The 19864-nt window shown below is 34.2% G+C and overlaps 1 protein-coding gene across 3 annotated transcripts; it reads right to left on the reverse strand.

The window, feature by feature from the left end:
* Positions 1–190: 190 nt before the first annotated feature.
* LOC137489105 (uncharacterized) lies at positions 191–8678 on the reverse strand. 3 transcript variants are annotated; one of them, XM_073909297.1, is made up of 7 exons: positions 8506–8678; positions 8357–8404; positions 8217–8255; positions 7795–8022; positions 7623–7712; positions 7195–7469; positions 191–5710 (listed from the first exon to the last, which is right to left on the reverse strand). In XM_073909297.1, the coding sequence occupies exons 1-7, from the start codon at positions 8513–8515 to the stop codon at positions 5708–5710; spliced, it is 693 nt and encodes a 230-aa protein (XP_073765398.1). In that variant the 5' UTR covers positions 8516–8678; the 3' UTR covers positions 191–5707. The 3 variants fall into 3 exon arrangements, with proteins under 3 accessions (XP_073765398.1, XP_073765396.1, XP_073765391.1); XM_073909295.1 differs by having other exon boundaries at positions 7068–7469; XM_073909290.1 differs by lacking the exon at positions 191–5710 and having other exon boundaries at positions 6882–7469.
* Positions 8679–19864: the final 11186 nt, after the last annotated feature.

Genomic DNA, 19864 nt, shown 5'->3' on the forward strand with positions numbered 1-19864 from the left:
AAACATAAAAAACATGAAACATGTTGACATTAAAAATGCATCCATCGACTCTTATCACGAGTAGGTGAAACAAACATGTCCTCATCTAGTAGTTGTGTCCTTTGCTGATTTTTTCTCTTTTTACGAGTAGTTTTTTTAGTAGACAGAATCTCCTGATCATCCTCAATAGGGTTGTTTTTTAAACTAATAATCTTACTCCGGACTTGTTGGTTTGGTACAGTCGAAAAAGGTATGTTTAATTCCGCGCATGCTTGAAGAAACTCAGTCCAGCCTTTAGGTCTTCGGTCATCTCGTACTTGTTGCGGAGCTGTAACGTTGTTTATTAAATCGAGCATGTGTGAACCAGGTATGGTTTTACCCTTAAACACAAACTCACCAGACTCGGACCAGGAGCTGAGATCTTTAGCTTTAGACATTTTGTCTAATATATACTTGCTGTTTTTCACACGTTTTGTCGGAACGTTCTTTAGAACTTCAGACGTCACATCATCTTTTGACTTGTCTTCAGCATGTGTTTCGTCAGAGTTAACTTTATGATCGTCTTCAGGGGTTGGTAGCGATAGCGTTAAAACACTACTCTCACGATCGCCTAGTTTAACAATTGTTAAATATCTGGTTAAGATGTTTGAGTAAAGTTTAACTTTTTCACGTTGATCCAAATCAGTCCTGAGTAAAATATTTCTTATAGCCGTATCAAGATCGTTCTCTACCACCTGTTGAATATTTTCACGAGCGCTTGTTGATTGTATTTTGTCCAGCTGATTCTGTGGTACGAGATACATTTTCTCTGCATACTCCATCCTTCAACCCTGTCTAGAACCGATCAAACTTGAAATAAATGGTATAGCGACGCTTAGGAGCGGTAAAAGAAATCCGCCAGTCTGATTAAAGACTTTTTTCTTAGCCGCAATATTGATTTTTTTATTAGCGAGGAATTTTATCGCCGCCCTCTTCTTTTTCAATTTTCTGTATTGTTGGTTGTTGATCGGTATAACTCTGTGTAGGATGTTGAGAGCGAGTTCGCAGAGAGCTAAAATGAGATCGTCAGATGCTGACTGGAGAATAAGTCGTCTTTGTTTAGCAGTAGATTTATGTAACATTTTTAATACAGGCAAATGTTTACATAGTCTCGCGGACATGGTTCGTTATCACGATCTTCTTTTTTTCTGGAGATAGACCACCTGACGATCTGAAAACAATCCTGTTCTGAGTCGAAATTGTTCAGGTGTTTTAGCTTTATAGTCGATCATGAGATACCCGAAAGGACTCTTGACGGCATCTTGATAACATTCCATAAAATATTTTGTGTTACCAGGATACATTTGACGCCCCAACACCGCTACTTGATTAGCATCGCGGGGGTTTTTAAACAATATTAAATAATTTGTGTTCAAACTGATGGTTCTGCTGGATTTACCTTGAACAAACAAATTTTGTACGATAAGAATTGCAGAGAGATTACGATGATGAACGTACTGCGTGAAGACTTTTTCAATTTCGGAATTACCGCTTGCTTCTTTCATCATATCGTCAATAATCAACAAGTTTGTTTTATCACGGGGTAGTAGATGATCATCATTCAGACTCTGAGGTATACCTTCAATGAATTTAATGTCATACAATTTAAGCAATTCGTCATACAAAGGTTGCCAACAGTCATACAGGAAAACAACATTATCAATTTTTTTAGAAATCATATTTACAGCATTTTCCAATAGCATTTTTACAAAAAAGGACTTCCCTGAATTGGATGGTCCACTTATGACACATGAAAACGGATGTTGAAGTCTGAAATCAAAATCAACCATTTCACGCATTCCTCTATACACTGAATTAAAAGCCATAAGGCAGAGTTGTGTAGTCGGGTAAAAGTCTTCGCTTGTTATACACCACCTTGAACTTTTTAACGACTGATTTGTTGTGGAGTGTGAGGTGTTTTTTATTCCTGACAATGTTGTCAGCTTGAGCTAAAATGTATCGAGAGTCATCGCCTGATGTAACATACCCATCAACCAGACCAATCAATGTGTCTAATCTTATCGTTTGGGAATTTTTAGCATTCAGAGTTATACCCTTAGCTTTCATGCAGACTTTACCGGAAGCGGTACGGTAACCATACGACTTTGGTCCGCTGGAACAAAACTCGGTAATATAATCACCATCGCCTATTTCATCTGTCAAGTCCCCCAAATAATCACCCAGAGGTGGCATCCAGTCACCGGCCTTGGATACAAAAATAACACTATCTGTGTCAGAGTATAATAAACGATCGCCAAGTTTGTCCATCAATTTGTACAATTCTAACCTCGCCCACGAAGTTGTGTACGCCGCTACGAATACGTTAATGTCACGAATAATGCGATGACTATCTTCGGTAGGGTGAAATTGCACTAGCGCTACATCATCTGAGATGAAGGTAAAATATTTCAATGCATCAGTTTTACCGAAAACAATCGTTGTGAATTCTTCAGGGTCTCGTACAAGTTGCGTAACAGAATGCTGAGACTGCATTGCGAAACGTCCCCAAATCGCATTTAAGATTAGCTTGATTATAGCCCTTTGGGCCGGGTTATGAGTGATCTGTGAAGGGTCAAGTTGAATCCCCTCTCTCTCATAGTATTTGCGGATGTATGTCTCTTTTTCAGAATCAGTGGTAACGTTTGAAGGGTATCCCGATGCTTGTTGTTTTAAACGTAAAAACGTTTTAACGTATTCGCTAAACAACTTGTCCGACCTTTCAGGAAAATGCCAAACTTCGTCGACTTTGACCACGACATACCCTTTCTCAATCGCTTTTAAAAGTTCAACACTGACCCAACACCCACTAAGTGCCCTCTCATCATCCGTATGATTACATCTTGATGTTTGGTTTTCAGCGTGTGCGCATGTTCTGCATAACGGGAACATGAGTTTACCGGCGCATCTGTAAGGGAGGACCGGATGTAGTAATTTTCGGGGCGGATACACAGTTGCCTTAATAAGACCGTAATAATTTTCGATCGGCTGAAAGTCGTTGAAAATTATTTCGGGATGACCTATTGGATACGTCTTTGTACTCATAATAAAGGGATAGAGCGACGTAAAATCCAAATAAGAAATGGTCTCCCCCTCCCCCACTTTGTGATACAACTTATAAGCATTGGTACGACCTCCGAAAAGCGCATCTCTGGGTTTCAGTCTTTCAGGCGCCGAATAAGTGCTCATAAATTCTATCACTGAAGGGTCTGTTTGTTTCATTTTAGACCATTCGCATTCCCAGATAATCTCTACTTTCAAGCCATAAGCGTTTTGTAGAATTTCAATTTTTTCGTCAACTTGACGTCTGAGAACACCAAAGGGTACACCCGACATGGGGTGGAGTTTGTGAGGCTCATAACGGCATTGGTGGGCGTGAAATAGACACCCCAAAAAATCAAGTCCATACCTTGAATCGCCCTGTTCGTAGTAGCCGTCTAAAAAGTATTTACCAATTTGCATTTCACCATGATTCAGAGCATGATGAATGTCAACGTTTCTAGTCTTTTTTAAATACTCCAACCATTCAATCGAGACACTCGAGAATGTCTTATTTTGCCGAATGTAGGCATTATCATGGGTTAGAGCAATAGTGTGGTCTTTCAGATAGTGTGTCTTGAAAATTCCCATACAACAACTAGGAAGAGTTGTGTAACTAAATGGATCGATTTGTGTACACTCTATGAACGATTCTCTGTATGTCATGCATGCTTCACGGAGCAAGACAACATCATTTACACCATATTGACACAGCTGTTCCTTGAAGTCGAAAACCTCCCCTGAAGTAGTAGCGTACCACGCATCGAACTTTGCCTGATCTTTTTCCGATAGGTTTTCGTAACCATAATACTTTTTGTCAGGATAAGGTCCTACGTAGTTCTCATTTTCTAATCTATTGAAATGATGCGGAAAGTAGCCTTTTTCTGTTGTGTTGAGGTTTAATGCTGCCGGCATCTTAGACAGAGCCATCGGTATGAAGGATATGCTATCTATATAGCGTTGCTTAAATGAAACATCGAACATGAAGATTAATTTACAACCTTTCATGATGATGTCCATTTGAAGCCCTGCTTTACAAAAATATTCAAGAATTAGAAAGGAGTCAAATCCGGATGCGTTATGAGCTATGAAACAATAACCTTCGTATTTGGGTTTTCTGAAATGATCAATCATTTTTTTCACACAGTCAGACCCCCCGGCTACAAATCTTTCACCACAAAACGTTATTGCGCAGACAAAATTTGCTACGTGTCTCGCATTTTCATAACGAGTCTCGAAATCGTAAAAGATGTATTTATTCTGAGGGTCTTTGAGTGGTACTGTCTTAATGAAACACTCATGTTCTCCACCCGGCACAAGTTCTTCACGACATGCATCACAACGGTTTGGTGCACATATGTGTTTAGACTTTTTCTTATCGTACCGTCTATTACATTTCTTGCAGTATTTTATAACGTCGCAAGGTACTTTTTCTCCTTCAAGCACAGGTTTCTTATGTGCATCGTAGCAGTAAGAAGATTTGCAGTAGCGCAGACAATCGCTACAATGAATGATTTTTTTAGGATGCTTGTAACATTCGCCGTCGAAGCAGACGTTACAGACGTGTTTACATTGATGATTTCGCACTGATGTGTAGCCCTTATAGCAGAATTCACATACATAACTAGCACCTATGAATGATTTCAAATTGAGAATCATGTAGTAATGTTCGTCTTGTAAATAAAGGTACACCGTTTTGTCATGAGGTTCGTTGTTATTTACGTATGTTTGTAACACACCGTTGTTTGTCCTATAAAAAACAACAATTTTGATGTCTAGCATGTTTTCAAATTTTGCTATGTCGTGAAAACCGACCTTGTCTTGGATAGCAAGACCCACTTTATTGTGTATGATTGATGCACGGTTTTCTAATTCACACTCTGGTAATTGAGGGTCTAGAAAATGAGCTATACAGATAGAGAAACATAATTTGTTTGAAATATTTGTAGGTATAAACAAACTCGTCTTTTTTCTTTTGATTACCTGATCAAACGCCAAATCCGTAAGTTTACGACGAACGCCACCTCCTCCTAGTCTGTTCATTACAACCTCTGCTTCAATCTCAACAGTTTCATTATCTGATAACTTATCATCGCTCTGTAAAATTTTTGCAATTTGATCTGTAAAAAGATTAACGTCGTAATTATTACCCGGTGTTAAAACTGCATTTACATCCGATTTCAGGGTGGGTGTTCGAAGGCATAAATTGATGACGCTACCATCACCGCCAATCTGTCTAGCGAATGACACAATGTCATCCATGGTATCGTGTAAACGTATGTGGTACGATGCTAAATCCTGAGATCTTATTTCACTCATATTCAATGTCCTACGCAACGATACACTATTGAAACGAGGCCTTGGTAAAACATGATATTCGTTTACATTACCGCCATCTCTCAACAATGTTTCAATGTCTATCTGTCTTGTTGGCCTATGCCTTAAAGGCTCCGCAACATTTGAGGTTGATGGTTGTTCATCATCGACATTTGACTGGTGTGTTGATTCAATATCAGTCCTACCGTGTGTTGCATGGCTAGTTGAATGACTGTCGTCGTCATCATCATCATCATCATCAAAACCATCATCTGTCAGTTGGCTGTTAACAGTAGCAGAAGCACTAGTTTCCTGAGTGACTGCACCACCGCTCTGTTCACTGTTTAAAAAAGATTCAACATCTTCAGGCAAATTTAAATTCAATTCCTGTTCTATATACATTTCCAAATCATCCAGATTTGTAATTTGTGAAATAGGAATATTGTTAAATGTTATGTCTCTAGAATTTGGATACATATCAATCATATGCTGAAGAGATGCAAATATGTCTTCATCTCTGTCTGCATCCATTTCGACACCTCTTTGCAGTCTAACAGATAGAGTTTGGTCTGGTTGAATATTGTATGTATCATCTGTACGATTTTCATCATCCATTGTAATTTTTGATTTATTTTATTATTATTTTACAAATATTTTTGTTAATGTTTATTTTATTTCAGACTTTTATGTTTAAATTAGTTTTATTGGTTTTTTTAGAATTATTTTGTTTTGTTATTAGATTTATTTTATTGTTTAACTTTTTTCTTCTGTATTTTATTTATTGTTTTATTTACATTTATCGTTTATTTGATTGCTTAAGTTTTCATTTTATTTATATTTGTTGTTTATTTTAGGATTAATATTTGATGTGTTTATACAATTCAATCTTTATTTATACATATTTAACCATGTTATTAGAAATGGATGTGTGTCAATAATAGGAATACAATTATGAAGTAATGTATATGATTAGCTAGAATAAAACACAATGAAATATTTTATTACATCAATTTTAAAAGTTCAAACACTAAGTTCACAATAAAAACAAACTCCAAGGAATACAAATTTAATATAAATCAACAGCAAAAGTTAAAAAACTAAACAGTTGAGTCAATTTAAAGTTCATCAAAATGTTAAACTGAATTAAAATACATCGGTATTACATCAAATTTAAACTCATACACTAAACAAATGAGTAAGTTCACAATAAAACAATCACAATTGAATAAACATTTAATATAGATCAACAGTTAAACATTTAAGGCAATTTGGAGTACATCAAAATGTTAAGCAGAATAAAACTTGAAAATGGTTTTGTATTACATCAAAAGTTAAAACACTACCAGTTAAATCAATTTAAAGTACATCAAAATGTTAAGTTGAATCAAAATACATTTGTATTACATCAATTTTAAAAGCTCAAACACTAAACAAATGACTAAGTTCGTAATAAAAAGAAAGGCAAAGGAGTACAACATCTAAAGTTAAAACACTAAACAACTAAAGTCGATTAAAATTAGAAACGTAAGACAATTATAGCATTTATCAGAGTATAAAATATGGACTTTTAAGTAGTACAATGATGAATGATCGTACAGATGATGAGAATATTTATTTTAGGAATTATTCATCCATCAATGAATGCCTAATAAAAATGAGTAGTTTCGTTATTAACCGATGCCCCCGTTCACTTTTACCCATCAATTGTTGAAGCTCCCCAATTTTTTCATCCATACGTCGCTGTTGCTCAGACAAGAAATCCTTGACATTTTCTATCACACGCTGCTGCTGGCCTATAGAATCCGCTAGAGCATTAATTTTTACCTCATATCTGTCTAGATATTCACGAATCAGACAATAAGCAGGCGACTCGTAAAAGTCTTTGATATTCCTCTGTTTGCTGACGCTACCGGCCTCCTGATTCTGCTGGGGGCGCTGTGGTCTTTCGACGTCTTCCGCGTCTTCTTCTTCTTCTTCTTCTTCTTCTTCTTCTTCTTCTTCTTCTACGGGTGCTTGAAAGGGATAAATCGGCTGATGTGCACCTCCCTGAGTTGATTCATGATGACCGCTGTTGGAAGCACCTTGTTCGCACCATGGATCTGTAATAAAATGAAATCAAAATATTGTTTAGTATTGAACGATAAATAATACTTAACAATAAAATAATATTCATTTGTTTTCATTCAACAGTAATTATGTTTATTATATTCTCATTATATTGTCATAATCAATTAAATAAATGGAACACTAACCTTCAGATAAATTAAAATTAATAGCAGAAGGATTTGGTTCTGATGGACTGGCATAAGGACTTAGTGGGCTAGCAAGAGGTGTCCATGGATCTGTGTGTGTGAAAATATGAAAATAATAGCGTTACGCCTGTTATTAAGTGATTGAAACAAACAAACAAAAATAGGTTATTACCTGATTCTGCGTCTTCATCATCATCCTCATCGGTATCGTATTCTTCTTGCACAGGTGTTTCAGAAATTTTTTGCCTTTTATTTACATATGGTGTGTAAACAATTCTTGGTCTCTTAGGGGCAGAAGTCCCCGGCGCTGCATCAAACTTTTCTTCTCGCAATGATTCTTGTTGCCCCGCAATCTTTTCTTCTTCTTCTTCCACCGTCAAGTCGATAACTTCAATTTTCGCTAAAATAGGAGAATGACAAAAATAAATAATACAAGTTATTACTCATTCCTACAGTAAACAATAGTTACTCCACATCCGTCAGTGCTGTGGCCTATGCATAGCGCATTCGACCGGTAACCGAGCCTTGTCGCAACAGGCGGTTCGAATCCACTAAACAATAAAAAATTTAATTTATTTTAAATAAAAAGCATACCTTTTTGCGTTTGATTATCAAACATGTGAGTCGAAGAGGCTAAAAGAAAAAGAGAGACGTAAGTAACAATAATGATAAAATAAAAAACTATTGTCTAAATATGTTCAAAACAATAAATATAATTATGGAATAATACTTACAAATACGATTGATGGCATCAAATGCCTCACTTTCGGAAGGATTTATTTCTGTAAGACATAAGCTGATAGAATGAAAATATATCAAACACTGGTTAATGAGGCAGTATAAAAAACGCTAGGCAGATGAAAATATATCAATTTCTACTCACGCAATTCCATATCTTCTTCAAAAGTGACAGAGTTGACCCTCTTCAGAAGTTCGACTTGTTATGACAGTGTAACTGCGGATTCAAGTTTACTGTGAATAAGGTCTGTATAGGGGGCCTTTTTATGTCAAATGTCGAGAGGCGTTGTCGTATGTTTAAAAGCTGGTTCGGAACGATAAGGGGGTCACCCAAAAAATTAAATAACCTGAGCACGTCAATATTATACTTTATTATATGAAACTATATACAATCTAATAGATAGTGATAAAACGTAACGACACAAAATATTCATGTAATGTCTTTAATCTTGGTGAAAAACACAAATGAACTTGGTGTAATGCTTTAGTGTAGATATTTGATATAATTATAAAAAACAAAACTCTTTCAATATTTTGACTGTTTAAAATTTATACCATACATTATTTCATACTCAGGATAACTATCGTTTTGATAGACTATAATAAAACATATATTTTATTTAGATATGTGTGTGTGAATGAAAATTTAAAAATTATAAATATTGTTGTATTACATTTGTATTCATATTCTATATAAATGTATGAATGATAAAAAATAATAATTCGTTGATGTGATAGAATATTTACATCTCATATTTTAACATTTTCGTTTATAATATATAATTAACATAGTCTCTGTTATTACCAATATTAAAAATACTTATAATAAATAACATTAAATTAGTATACAATTGTTTGTTAAAAGTTAATACAATAAAACGTTGTATTTACAACTTTTCTTTCAAAGTTACCGCCTTAACCAACAAATATATTATTTTCGACAATAAAATATAATAAAGTATGTCTAGTACATATTTCATAGTGTGACCAATAGATGGTGCTAGATAGCCTTGTATGAACTCTGTATGTTTTCGTAATATGCTACACACCCTGTTTCGTGGAAAAATACTAGTCATTTATCATAAACAACAATATGCGACGAGTCAACAGTCGAACGCGCTTTTTTCTTATCGAGTAAACCATACATGGGTTGTGACTTGTGACATTTCATATTAGCATCAAAATTACAAGACTCTTTAAAAAGTTTAATATTCCTGTAATATAAGACGTTATTGAAACAAAATATGAATCTTTTCATGTATAAAATTTAACGCTTTAAAACTATACATTACACTTTAGGAATGTATCTATTACTGTTCAGTACGATTTAAATGATTTTAATTAATGTTTAAACATATAAAGATTGATAGTGGTTATTAAGTGAACTGTCAAATATGATTGAAAATTACTCTTGACCTTAAATTTATAAGTGCATTGATATGTAATACAACTAAAATCGAATATCATATTTTAGTTTTATAAAAACAAAAATAGTTGTGTATATAAATATATATATATATATATATATATATATATATATATATATATATATGTATACACACACACACACACACACACACACACACACACACACACATACACATACACATACATTTATTTGTGTAAATATGTTATATAAATGTTAAACAAAAACAAATTTTAATCTTATTACCGTTTGATCTTTATGTTATATTGTATTCAGTAATAATAGGGTTATACCTAATAAACACAAAACCGTATGTTAAACATCTTATTACTTATTGATTGTTTATTATATTATATATTTTATTGTTTTTATTATATAATAAACAATAATATTAATGATATACGTATGTTAAGCATAAAACCACATGTTAATTATCTTATTACAGATTGAATGTTATATTATATTGTTTGTATTATATAATAATCAATAATATTAATGTTATACATATGTTAAACATAAAAACACATGTTAATTATCTTACTTTCTATTGAACATCATGGTGAAACGCTACACTATAAAGTAATAATAATAATATTAATACTAATATTAATACTATTAATAATAAATTAGCTGATGTATATTTTATTTATTGTGTGCTTTAAGCCTTAATGAAAAATGATCATGAGGCCCCTCTCACTCTTCTCCCTGCAGGCTTATTATCACACACACACACACACACACACACACACACACACACGCACGCACACACACACACACAGACACAGACACACACACACACACACACACACACACGCACGCACGCACGCACACAGGCACGTATGCACACACAGACACACACACACACACGCACGCACACGGACACACACACACACACACACACACACACACACACACATATGAATACAGTTGACTGCATGTTAATAGTTTATTAATTATAATATAATATAATATGATATAATATAATATAATATAATAATATAATAATATAATGATATAATATAATATAATATAATAATGTAATACTATAGTATAATAGAATAATAATGATATATAATATAAAATAATTAAATGTAATATAAATAATAATATAATAATATATTATAATATAAGTTAATAACATTTTAATTTTATATAATTTAATATGATATAATATAATACATAATTTTATTTAATAAAATATTAATTTTATACAACTTAATATAATATAATATAATTTGATGTAATATAATAAATATAATTTACATCACTAATTAAATATTAAATAATACTTCTAATAACAGTAATTGAATTACCGTTATTATTATAATATTAATTTTATTTCAGTTTGATTAGAATTTAATTACCGGTAATAAACTATTAATTTAATTAGTCTGATAAGAATCTAATTACCGGAACTATTATTTTATATTAAACCGATAAGAATCTAATTACCGGAATTATTATTTTATATAAAAACGATAAGAATCTAATTACCGGAACTATAAAGTTTATATAAAAGGGGCGGGGCTTAGACCGGAAGTCCCGCCTTAGGGGCGGGGCTACAATCCATCAAACTTTTTGACAGGTGCCGCATCATAAGTCTCTCTCTCAGATCCAGCCACAAAAATGCATCATTCTTTTTGTTTTAGACAACATTTCATGCACTGTTAAACATGTTAAAGCAAGTTGCAAGTGAAAATCTATGTCTCTGACTGAGTTTGCATGACTGCTTATTTTGACCTCTGCTGGCTGAGAACAGCTCATTTTCAACGTTCAATTCAGAATGTGATAAAACCAGATCCAGCCACAAAAATGCATCATTCTTTTTGTTTTAGACAACATTTCATGCACTGTTAAACATGTTAAAGCAAGTTACAAGTGAAAATCAATGTCTCTGACTGAGTTTGCATTACTGCTTATTTTGACCTCTGCTGGCTGAGAACAGCTCATTTTCAACGTTCAAGACAGAATGTGATAAAACCAGATCCAGCCACAAAAATGCATCATTCTTTTTGTTTTAGACAACATTTCATGCACTGTTAAACAAGTTAAAGCAAGTTGCAAGTGAAAATCTATGTCTCTGACTGAGTTTGCATTACTGCTTATTTTGACCTCTGCTGGCTGAGTAAAGCTCATTTTCAACGTCCAATACAGAATGTGATAAAACCAGATCCAGCTACTAAAGTACATTATTCTTTTTGTTTTAGACAACATTTCAAGCACTGTTAAACATGTTAAAGCAAGTTGCAAGTGAAAATCTATGTCTATGACTTAGTTTGCATTACTGCTTATTTTGACCTCTGCTGGCTCTGAAAAGCTCATTTTCAACGTTCTATTCAGAATGTGATAAAACCAGATCCAGCTACTAAAATGCATCATTCGTTTTGTTTTAGACAACATTTCATGCACTGTTAAACATGTTAAAGCAAGTTGCAAGTGAAAATCTATGTCTATGACTTAGTTTGCATTACTGCTTATTTTGACCTCTGCTGGCTCTGAAAAGCTCATTTTCAACGTTCTATTCAGAATGTGATAAAACCAGATCCAGCTACTAAAATGCATCATTCGTTTTGTTTTAGACAACATTTCATGCACTGTTAAACATGTTAAAGCAAGTTGCAAGTGAAAATCTATGTCTAGTTTGCATTACTGCTTATTTTGACCTCTGCTGGCTCTGAAAAGCTCATTTTCAACGTTCAATTCAGAATGTGATAAAACCAGATCCAGCCACAAAAATGCATCATTCTTTTTGTTTTAGACAACATTTCATGCACTGTTAAACATGTTAAAGCAAGTTGCAAGTGAAAATCTATGTCTCTGACTGAGTTTGCATGACTGCTTATTTTGACCTCTGCTGGCTGAGAACAGCTCATTTTCAACGTTCAATTCAGAATGTGATAAAACCAGATCCAGCCACAAAAATGCATCATTCTTTTTGTTTTAGACAACATTTCATGCACTGTTAAACATGTTAAAGCAAGTTACAAGTGAAAATCTATGTCTCTGACTGAGTTTGCATTACTGCTTATTTTGACCTCTGCTGGCTGAGAACAACTCATTTTCAACGTTCAATTCAGAATGTGATAAAACCAGATCCAGCCACAAAAATGCATCATTCTTTTTGTTTTAGACAACATTTCATGCACTGTTAAACATGTTAAAGCAAGTTGCAAGTGAAAATCTATGTCTCTGACTGAGTTTGCATGACTGCTTATTTTGACCTCTGCTGGCTGAGAACAGCTCATTTTCAACGTTCAATTCAGAATGTGATAAAACCAGATCCAGCCACAAAAATGCATCATTCTTTTTGTTTTAGACAACATTTCATGCACTGTTAAACATGTTAAAGCAAGTTACAAGTGAAAATCAATGTCTCTGACTGAGTTTGCATTACTGCTTATTTTGACCTCTGCTGGCTGAGAACAGCTCATTTTCAACGTTCAAGACAGAATGTGATAAAACCAGATCCAGCCACAAAAATGCATCATTCTTTTTGTTTTAGACAACATTTCATGCACTGTTAAACAAGTTAAAGCAAGTTGCAAGTGAAAATCTATGTCTCTGACTGAGTTTGCATTACTGCTTATTTTGACCTCTGCTGGCTGAGTAAAGCTCATTTTCAACGTCCAATACAGAATGTGATAAAACCAGATCCAGCTACTAAAGTACATTATTCTTTTTGTTTTAGACAACATTTCAAGCACTGTTAAACATGTTAAAGCAAGTTGCAAGTGAAAATCTATGTCTATGACTTAGTTTGCATTACTGCTTATTTTGACCTCTGCTGGCTCTGAAAAGCTCATTTTCAACGTTCTATTCAGAATGTGATAAAACCAGATCCAGCTACTAAAATGCATCATTCGTTTTGTTTTAGACAACATTTCATGCACTGTTAAACATGTTAAAGCAAGTTGCAAGTGAAAATCTATGTCTATGACTGAGTTTGCATTACTGCTTATTTTGACCTCTGCTGGCTGAGTAAAGCTCATTTTCAACGTCCAATACAGAATGTGATAAAACCAGATCCAGCTACTAAAATACATTATTCTTTTTGTTTTAGACAACATTTCATGCACTGTTAAACAAGTTAAAGCAATTTGCAAGTGAAAATATATGTCTCTGACTGAGTTTGCATTACTGCTTATTTTGACCTCTGCTGGCTCTGAAAAGCTCATTTTCAACATCCAATGCAGAATGTGATAAAACCAGATCCAGCTACTAAAATGCATCATTCTTTTTGTTTTAGACAACATTTCATGCACTGTTAATTATGTTAAAGAAAGTTGCAAGTGAAAATCTATGTCTCTGACTGAGTTTGCATTACTGCTTATTTTGACCTCTGCTGGCTGAGTAAAGCTCATTTTCAACGTTCAATTCAGAATGTGATAAAACCAGGTCCAGCTACAAAAATGCATCATTCTTTTTGTTTTAGACAACATTTCATGCACTGTTAAACATGTTAAAGCAAGTTGCAAGTGAAAATCTATGTCTCTGACTGAGTTTGCATTACTGCTTATTTTGACCTCTGCTGGCTCTGAAAAGCTCATTTTCAACGTTCAATTCAGTATGTGATAAAACCAGATCCAGCCACTAAAAAGCATTTTCTTTTTGTTTTAGACAACATTTCATGCACTGTTAAACATGTTAAAGCAAGTTGCAAGTGAAAATCTATGTCTCTGACTGAGTTTGCATTACTGCTTATTTTGACCTCTGCTGGCTCTGAAAAGCTCATTTTCAAGGTTCAATTCAGAATGTGATAAAACCAGATCCAGCCACTAAAAAGCATTTTCTTTTTGTTTTAGACAACATTTCATGCACTGTTAAATATGTTTAAGAAAGTTGCAAGTGAAAATCTATGTCTCTGACTGAGTTTGCATTACTGCTTATTTTGACCTCTGCTGGCTGAGTAAAGCTCATTTTCAACGTCCAATGCAGAATGTGATAAAACCAGATCCAGCTACTAAAATATATCATTGTTTTTGTTTTAGACAACATTTCATGCACTGTTAAACATGTTAAAGCAAGTTGCAAGTGAAAATCTATGTCTAGTTTGCATTACTGCTTATTTTGACCTCTGCTGGCTCTGAAAAGCTCATTTTCAACGTTCAATTCAGAATGTGATAAAACCAGATCCAGCCACAAAAATGCATCATTCTTTTTGTTTTAGACAACATTTCATGCACTGTTAAACATGTTAAAGCAAGTTGCAAGTGAAAATCTATGTCTCTGACTGAGTTTGCATGACTGCTTATTTTGACCTCTGCTGGCTGAGAACAGCTCATTTTCAACGTTCAATTCAGAATGTGATAAAACCAGATCCAGCCACAAAAATGCATCATTCTTTTTGTTTTAGACAACATTTTTAAACATGTTAAAGCAAGTTACAAGTGAAAATCTATGTCTCTGACTGAGTTTGCATTACTGCTTATTTTGACCTCTGCTGGCTGAGAACAGCTCATTTTCAACGTTCAATTCAGAATGTGATAAAACCAGATCCAGCCACAAAAATGCATCATTCTTTTTGTTTTAGACAACATTTCATGCACTGTTAAACATGTTAAAGCAAGTTGCAAGTGAAAATCTATGTCTCTGACTGAGTTTGCATGACTGCTTATTTTGACCTCTGCTGGCTGAGAACAGCTCATTTTCAACGTTCAATTCAGAATGTGATAAAACCAGATCCAGCCACAAAAATGCATCATTCTTTTTGTTTTAGACAACATTTCATGCACTGTTAAACATGTTAAAGCAAGTTACAAGTGAAAATCAATGTCTCTGACTGAGTTTGCATTACTGCTTATTTTGACCTCTGCTGGCTGAGAACAGCTCATTTTCAACGTTCAAGACAGAATGTGATAAAACCAGATCCAGCCACAAAAATGCATCATTCTTTTTGTTTTAGACAACATTTCATGCACTGTTAAACAAGTTAAAGCAAGTTGCAAGTGAAAATCTATGTCTCTGACTGAGTTTGCATTACTGCTTATTTTGACCTCTGCTGGCTCTGAAGAGCTCATTTTCAACGTTCAATTCAGAGTGTGATAAAACCAGATCCAGCCACTAAAAAGCATTTTCTTTTTGTTTTAGACAACATTTCATGCACTGTTAAACATGTTAAAGCAAGTTGCAAGTGAAAATCTATGTCTCTGACTGAGTTTGCATTACTGCTTATTTTGACCTCTGCTGGCTCTGAAAAGCTCATTTTCAACGTTCAATTCAGAATGTGATAAAACCAGATCCAGCCACTAAAAAGCATTTTCTTTTTGTTTTAGACAACATTTCATGCACTGTTAAATATGTTTAAGAAAGTTGCAAGTGAAAATCTATGTCTCTGACTGAGTTTGCATTACTGCTTATTTTGACCTCTGCTGGCTGAGTAAAGCTCATTTTCAACGTCCAATGCAGAATGTGATAAAACCAGATCCAGCTACTAAAATATATCATTGTTTTTGTTTTAGACAACATTTCATGCACTGTTAAACATGTTAAAGCAAGTTACAAGTGAAAATCTATGTCTCTGACTGAGTTTGCATTACTGCTTATTTTGACCTCTGCTGGCTGAGAACAGCTCATTTTCAACGTTCAATTCAGAATGTGATAAAACCAGATCCAGCCACAAAAATGCATCATTCTTTTTGTTTTAGACAACATTTCATGCACTGTTAAACATGTTAAAGCAAGTTGCAAGTGAAAATCTATGTCTCTGACTGAGTTTGCATGACTGCTTATTTTGACCTCTGCTGGCTGAGAACAGCTCATTTTCAACGTTCAATTCAGAATGTGATAAAACCAGATCCAGCCACAAAAATGCATCATTCTTTTTGTTTTAGACAACATTTCATGCACTGTTAAACATGTTAAAGCAAGTTACAAGTGAAAATCAATGTCTCTGACTGAGTTTGCATTACTGCTTATTTTGACCTCTGCTGGCTTAGAACAGCTCATTTTCAACGTTCAAGACAGAATGTGATAAAACCAGATCCAGCCACAAAAATGCATCATTCTTTTTGTTTTAGACAACATTTCATGCACTGTTAAACAAGTTAAAGCAAGTTGCAAGTGAAAATCTATGTCTCTGACTGAGTTTGCATTACTGCTTATTTTGACCTCTGCTGGCTCTGAAGAGCTCATTTTCAACGTTCAATTCAGAGTGTGATAAAACCAGATCCAGCCACTAAAAAGCATTTTCTTTTTGTTTTAGACAACATTTCATGCACTGTTAAACATGTTAAAGCAAGTTGCAAGTGAAAATCTATGTCTCTGACTGAGTTTGCATTACTGCTTATTTTGACCTCTGCTGGCTCTGAAAAGCTCATTTTCAACGTTCAATTCAGAATGTGATAAAACCAGATCCAGCCACTAAAAAGCATTTTCTTTTTGTTTTAGACAACATTTCATGCACTGTTAAATATGTTTAAGAAAGTTGCAAGTGAAAATCTATGTCTCTGACTGAGTTTGCATTACTGCTTATTTTGACCTCTGCTGGCTGAGTAAAGCTCATTTTCAACGTCCAATGCAGAATGTGATAAAACCAGATCCAGCTACTAAAATATATCATTGTTTTTGTTTTAGACAACATTTCATGCACTGTTAAACATGTTAAAGCAAGTTGCAAGTGAAAATCTATGTCTAGTTTGCATTACTGCTTATTTTGACCTCTGCTGGCTCTGAAAAGCTCATTTTCAACGTTCAATTCAGAATGTGATAAAACCAGATCCAGCCACAAAAATGCATCATTCTTTTTGTTTTAGACAACATTTCATGCACTGTTAAACATGTTAAAGCAAGTTGCAAGTGAAAATCTATGTCTCTGACTGAGTTTGCATGACTGCTTATTTTGACCTCTGCTGGCTGAGAACAGCTCATTTTCAACGTTCAATACAGAATGTGATAAAACCAGATCCAGCTACTAAAGTACATTATTCTTTTTGTTTTAGACAACATTTCATGCACTGTTAAACATGTTAAAGCAAGTTGCAAGTGAAAATCTATGTCTATGACTTAGTTTGCATTACTGCTTATTTTGACCTCTGCTGGCTCTGAAAAGCTCATTTTCAACGTTCTATTCAGAATGTGATAAAACCAGATCCAGCTACTAAAATGCATCATTCGTTTTGTTTTAGACAACATTTCATGCACTGTTAAACACGTTAAAGCAAGTTGCAAGTGAAAATCTATGTCTCTGACTGAGTTTGCATGACTGCTTATTTTGACCTCTGCTGGCTGAGAACAGCTCATTTTCAACGTTCAATTCAGAATGTGATAAAACCAGATCCAGCCACAAAAATGCATCATTCTTTTTGTTTTAGACAACATTTCATGCACTGTTAAACATGTTAAAGCAAGTTACAAGTGAAAATCAATGTCTCTGACTGAGTTTGCATTACTGCTTATTTTGACCTCTGCTGGCTGAGAACAGCTCATTTTCAACGTTCAAGACAGAATGTGAAAAAACCAGATCCAGCCACAAAAATGCATCATTCTTTTTGTTTTAGACAACATTTCATGCACTGTTAAACAAGTTAAAGCAAGTTGCAAGTGAAAATCTATGTCTCTGACTGAGTTTGCATTACTGCTTATTTTGACCTCTGCTGGCTGAGTAAAGCTCATTTTCAACGTCCAATACAGAATGTGATAAAACCAGATCCAGCTACTAAAGTACATTATTCTTTTTGTTTTAGACAACATTTCATGCACTGTTAAACATGTTAAAGCAAGTTGCAAGTGAAAATCTATGTCTATGACTTAGTTTGCATTACTGCTTATTTTGACCTCTGCTGGCTCTGAAAAGCTCATTTTCAACATTCTATTCAGAATGTGATAAAACCAGATCCAGCTACTAAAATGCATCATTCGTTTTGTTTTAGACAACATTTCATGCACTGTTAAACATGTTAAAGCAAGTTGCAAGTGAAAATCTATGTCTATGACTGAGTTTGCATTACTGCTTATTTTGACCTCTGCTGGCTGAGTAAAGCTCATTTTCAACGTCCAATACAGAATGTGATAAAACCAGATCCAGCTACTAAAATACATTATTCTTTTTGTTTTAGACAACATTTCATGCACTGTTAAACAAGTTAAAGCAATTTGCAAGTGAAAATATATGTCTCTGACTGAGTTTGCATTACTGCTTATTTTGACCTCTGCTGGCTCTGAAAAGCTCATTTTCAACATCCAATGCAGAATGTGATAAAACCAGATCCAGCTACTAAAATGCATCATTCTTTTTGTTTTAGACAACATTTCATGCACTGTTAATTATGTTAAAGAAAGTTGCAAGTGAAAATCTATGTCTCTGACTGAGTTTGCATTACTGCTTATTTTGACCTCTGCTGGCTGAGTAAAGCTCATTTTCAACGTTCAATTCAGAATGTGATAAAACCAGGTCCAGCTACAAAAATGCATCATTCTTTTTGTTTTAGACAACATTTCATGCACTGTTAAACATGTTAAAGCAAGTTGCAAGTGAAAATCTATGTCTCTGACTGAGTTTGCATTACTGCTTATTTTGACCTCTGCTGGCTCTGAAAAGCTCATTTTCAACGTTCAATTCAGTATGTGATAAAACCAGATCCAGCCACTAAAAAGCATTTTCTTTTTGTTTTAGACAACATTTCATGCACTGTTAAACATGTTAAAGCAAGTTGCAAGTGAAAATCTATGTCTCTGACTGAGTTTGCATTACTGCTTATTTTGACCTCTGCTGGCTCTGAAAAGCTCATTTTCAAGGTTCAATTCAGAATGTGATAAAACCAGATCCAGCCACTAAAAAGCATTTTCTTTTTGTTTTAGACAACATTTCATGCACTGTTAAATATGTTTAAGAAAGTTGCAAGTGAAAATCTATGTCTCTGACTGAGTTTGCATTACTGCTTATTTTGACCTCTGCTGGCTGAGTAAAGCTCATTTTCAACGTCCAATGCAGAATGTGATAAAACCAGATCCAGCTACTAAAATATATCATTGTTTTTGTTTTAGACAACATTTCATGCACTGTTAAACATGTTAAAGCAAGTTGCAAGTGAAAATCTATGTCTAGTTTGCATTACTGCTTATTTTGACCTCTGCTGGCTCT

This window comes from Danio rerio, chromosome 1, assembly GCF_049306965.1.
Source record: "Danio rerio strain Tuebingen ecotype United States chromosome 1, GRCz12tu, whole genome shotgun sequence".
NCBI classification, from domain to species: domain Eukaryota; kingdom Metazoa; phylum Chordata; class Actinopteri; order Cypriniformes; family Danionidae; genus Danio; species Danio rerio.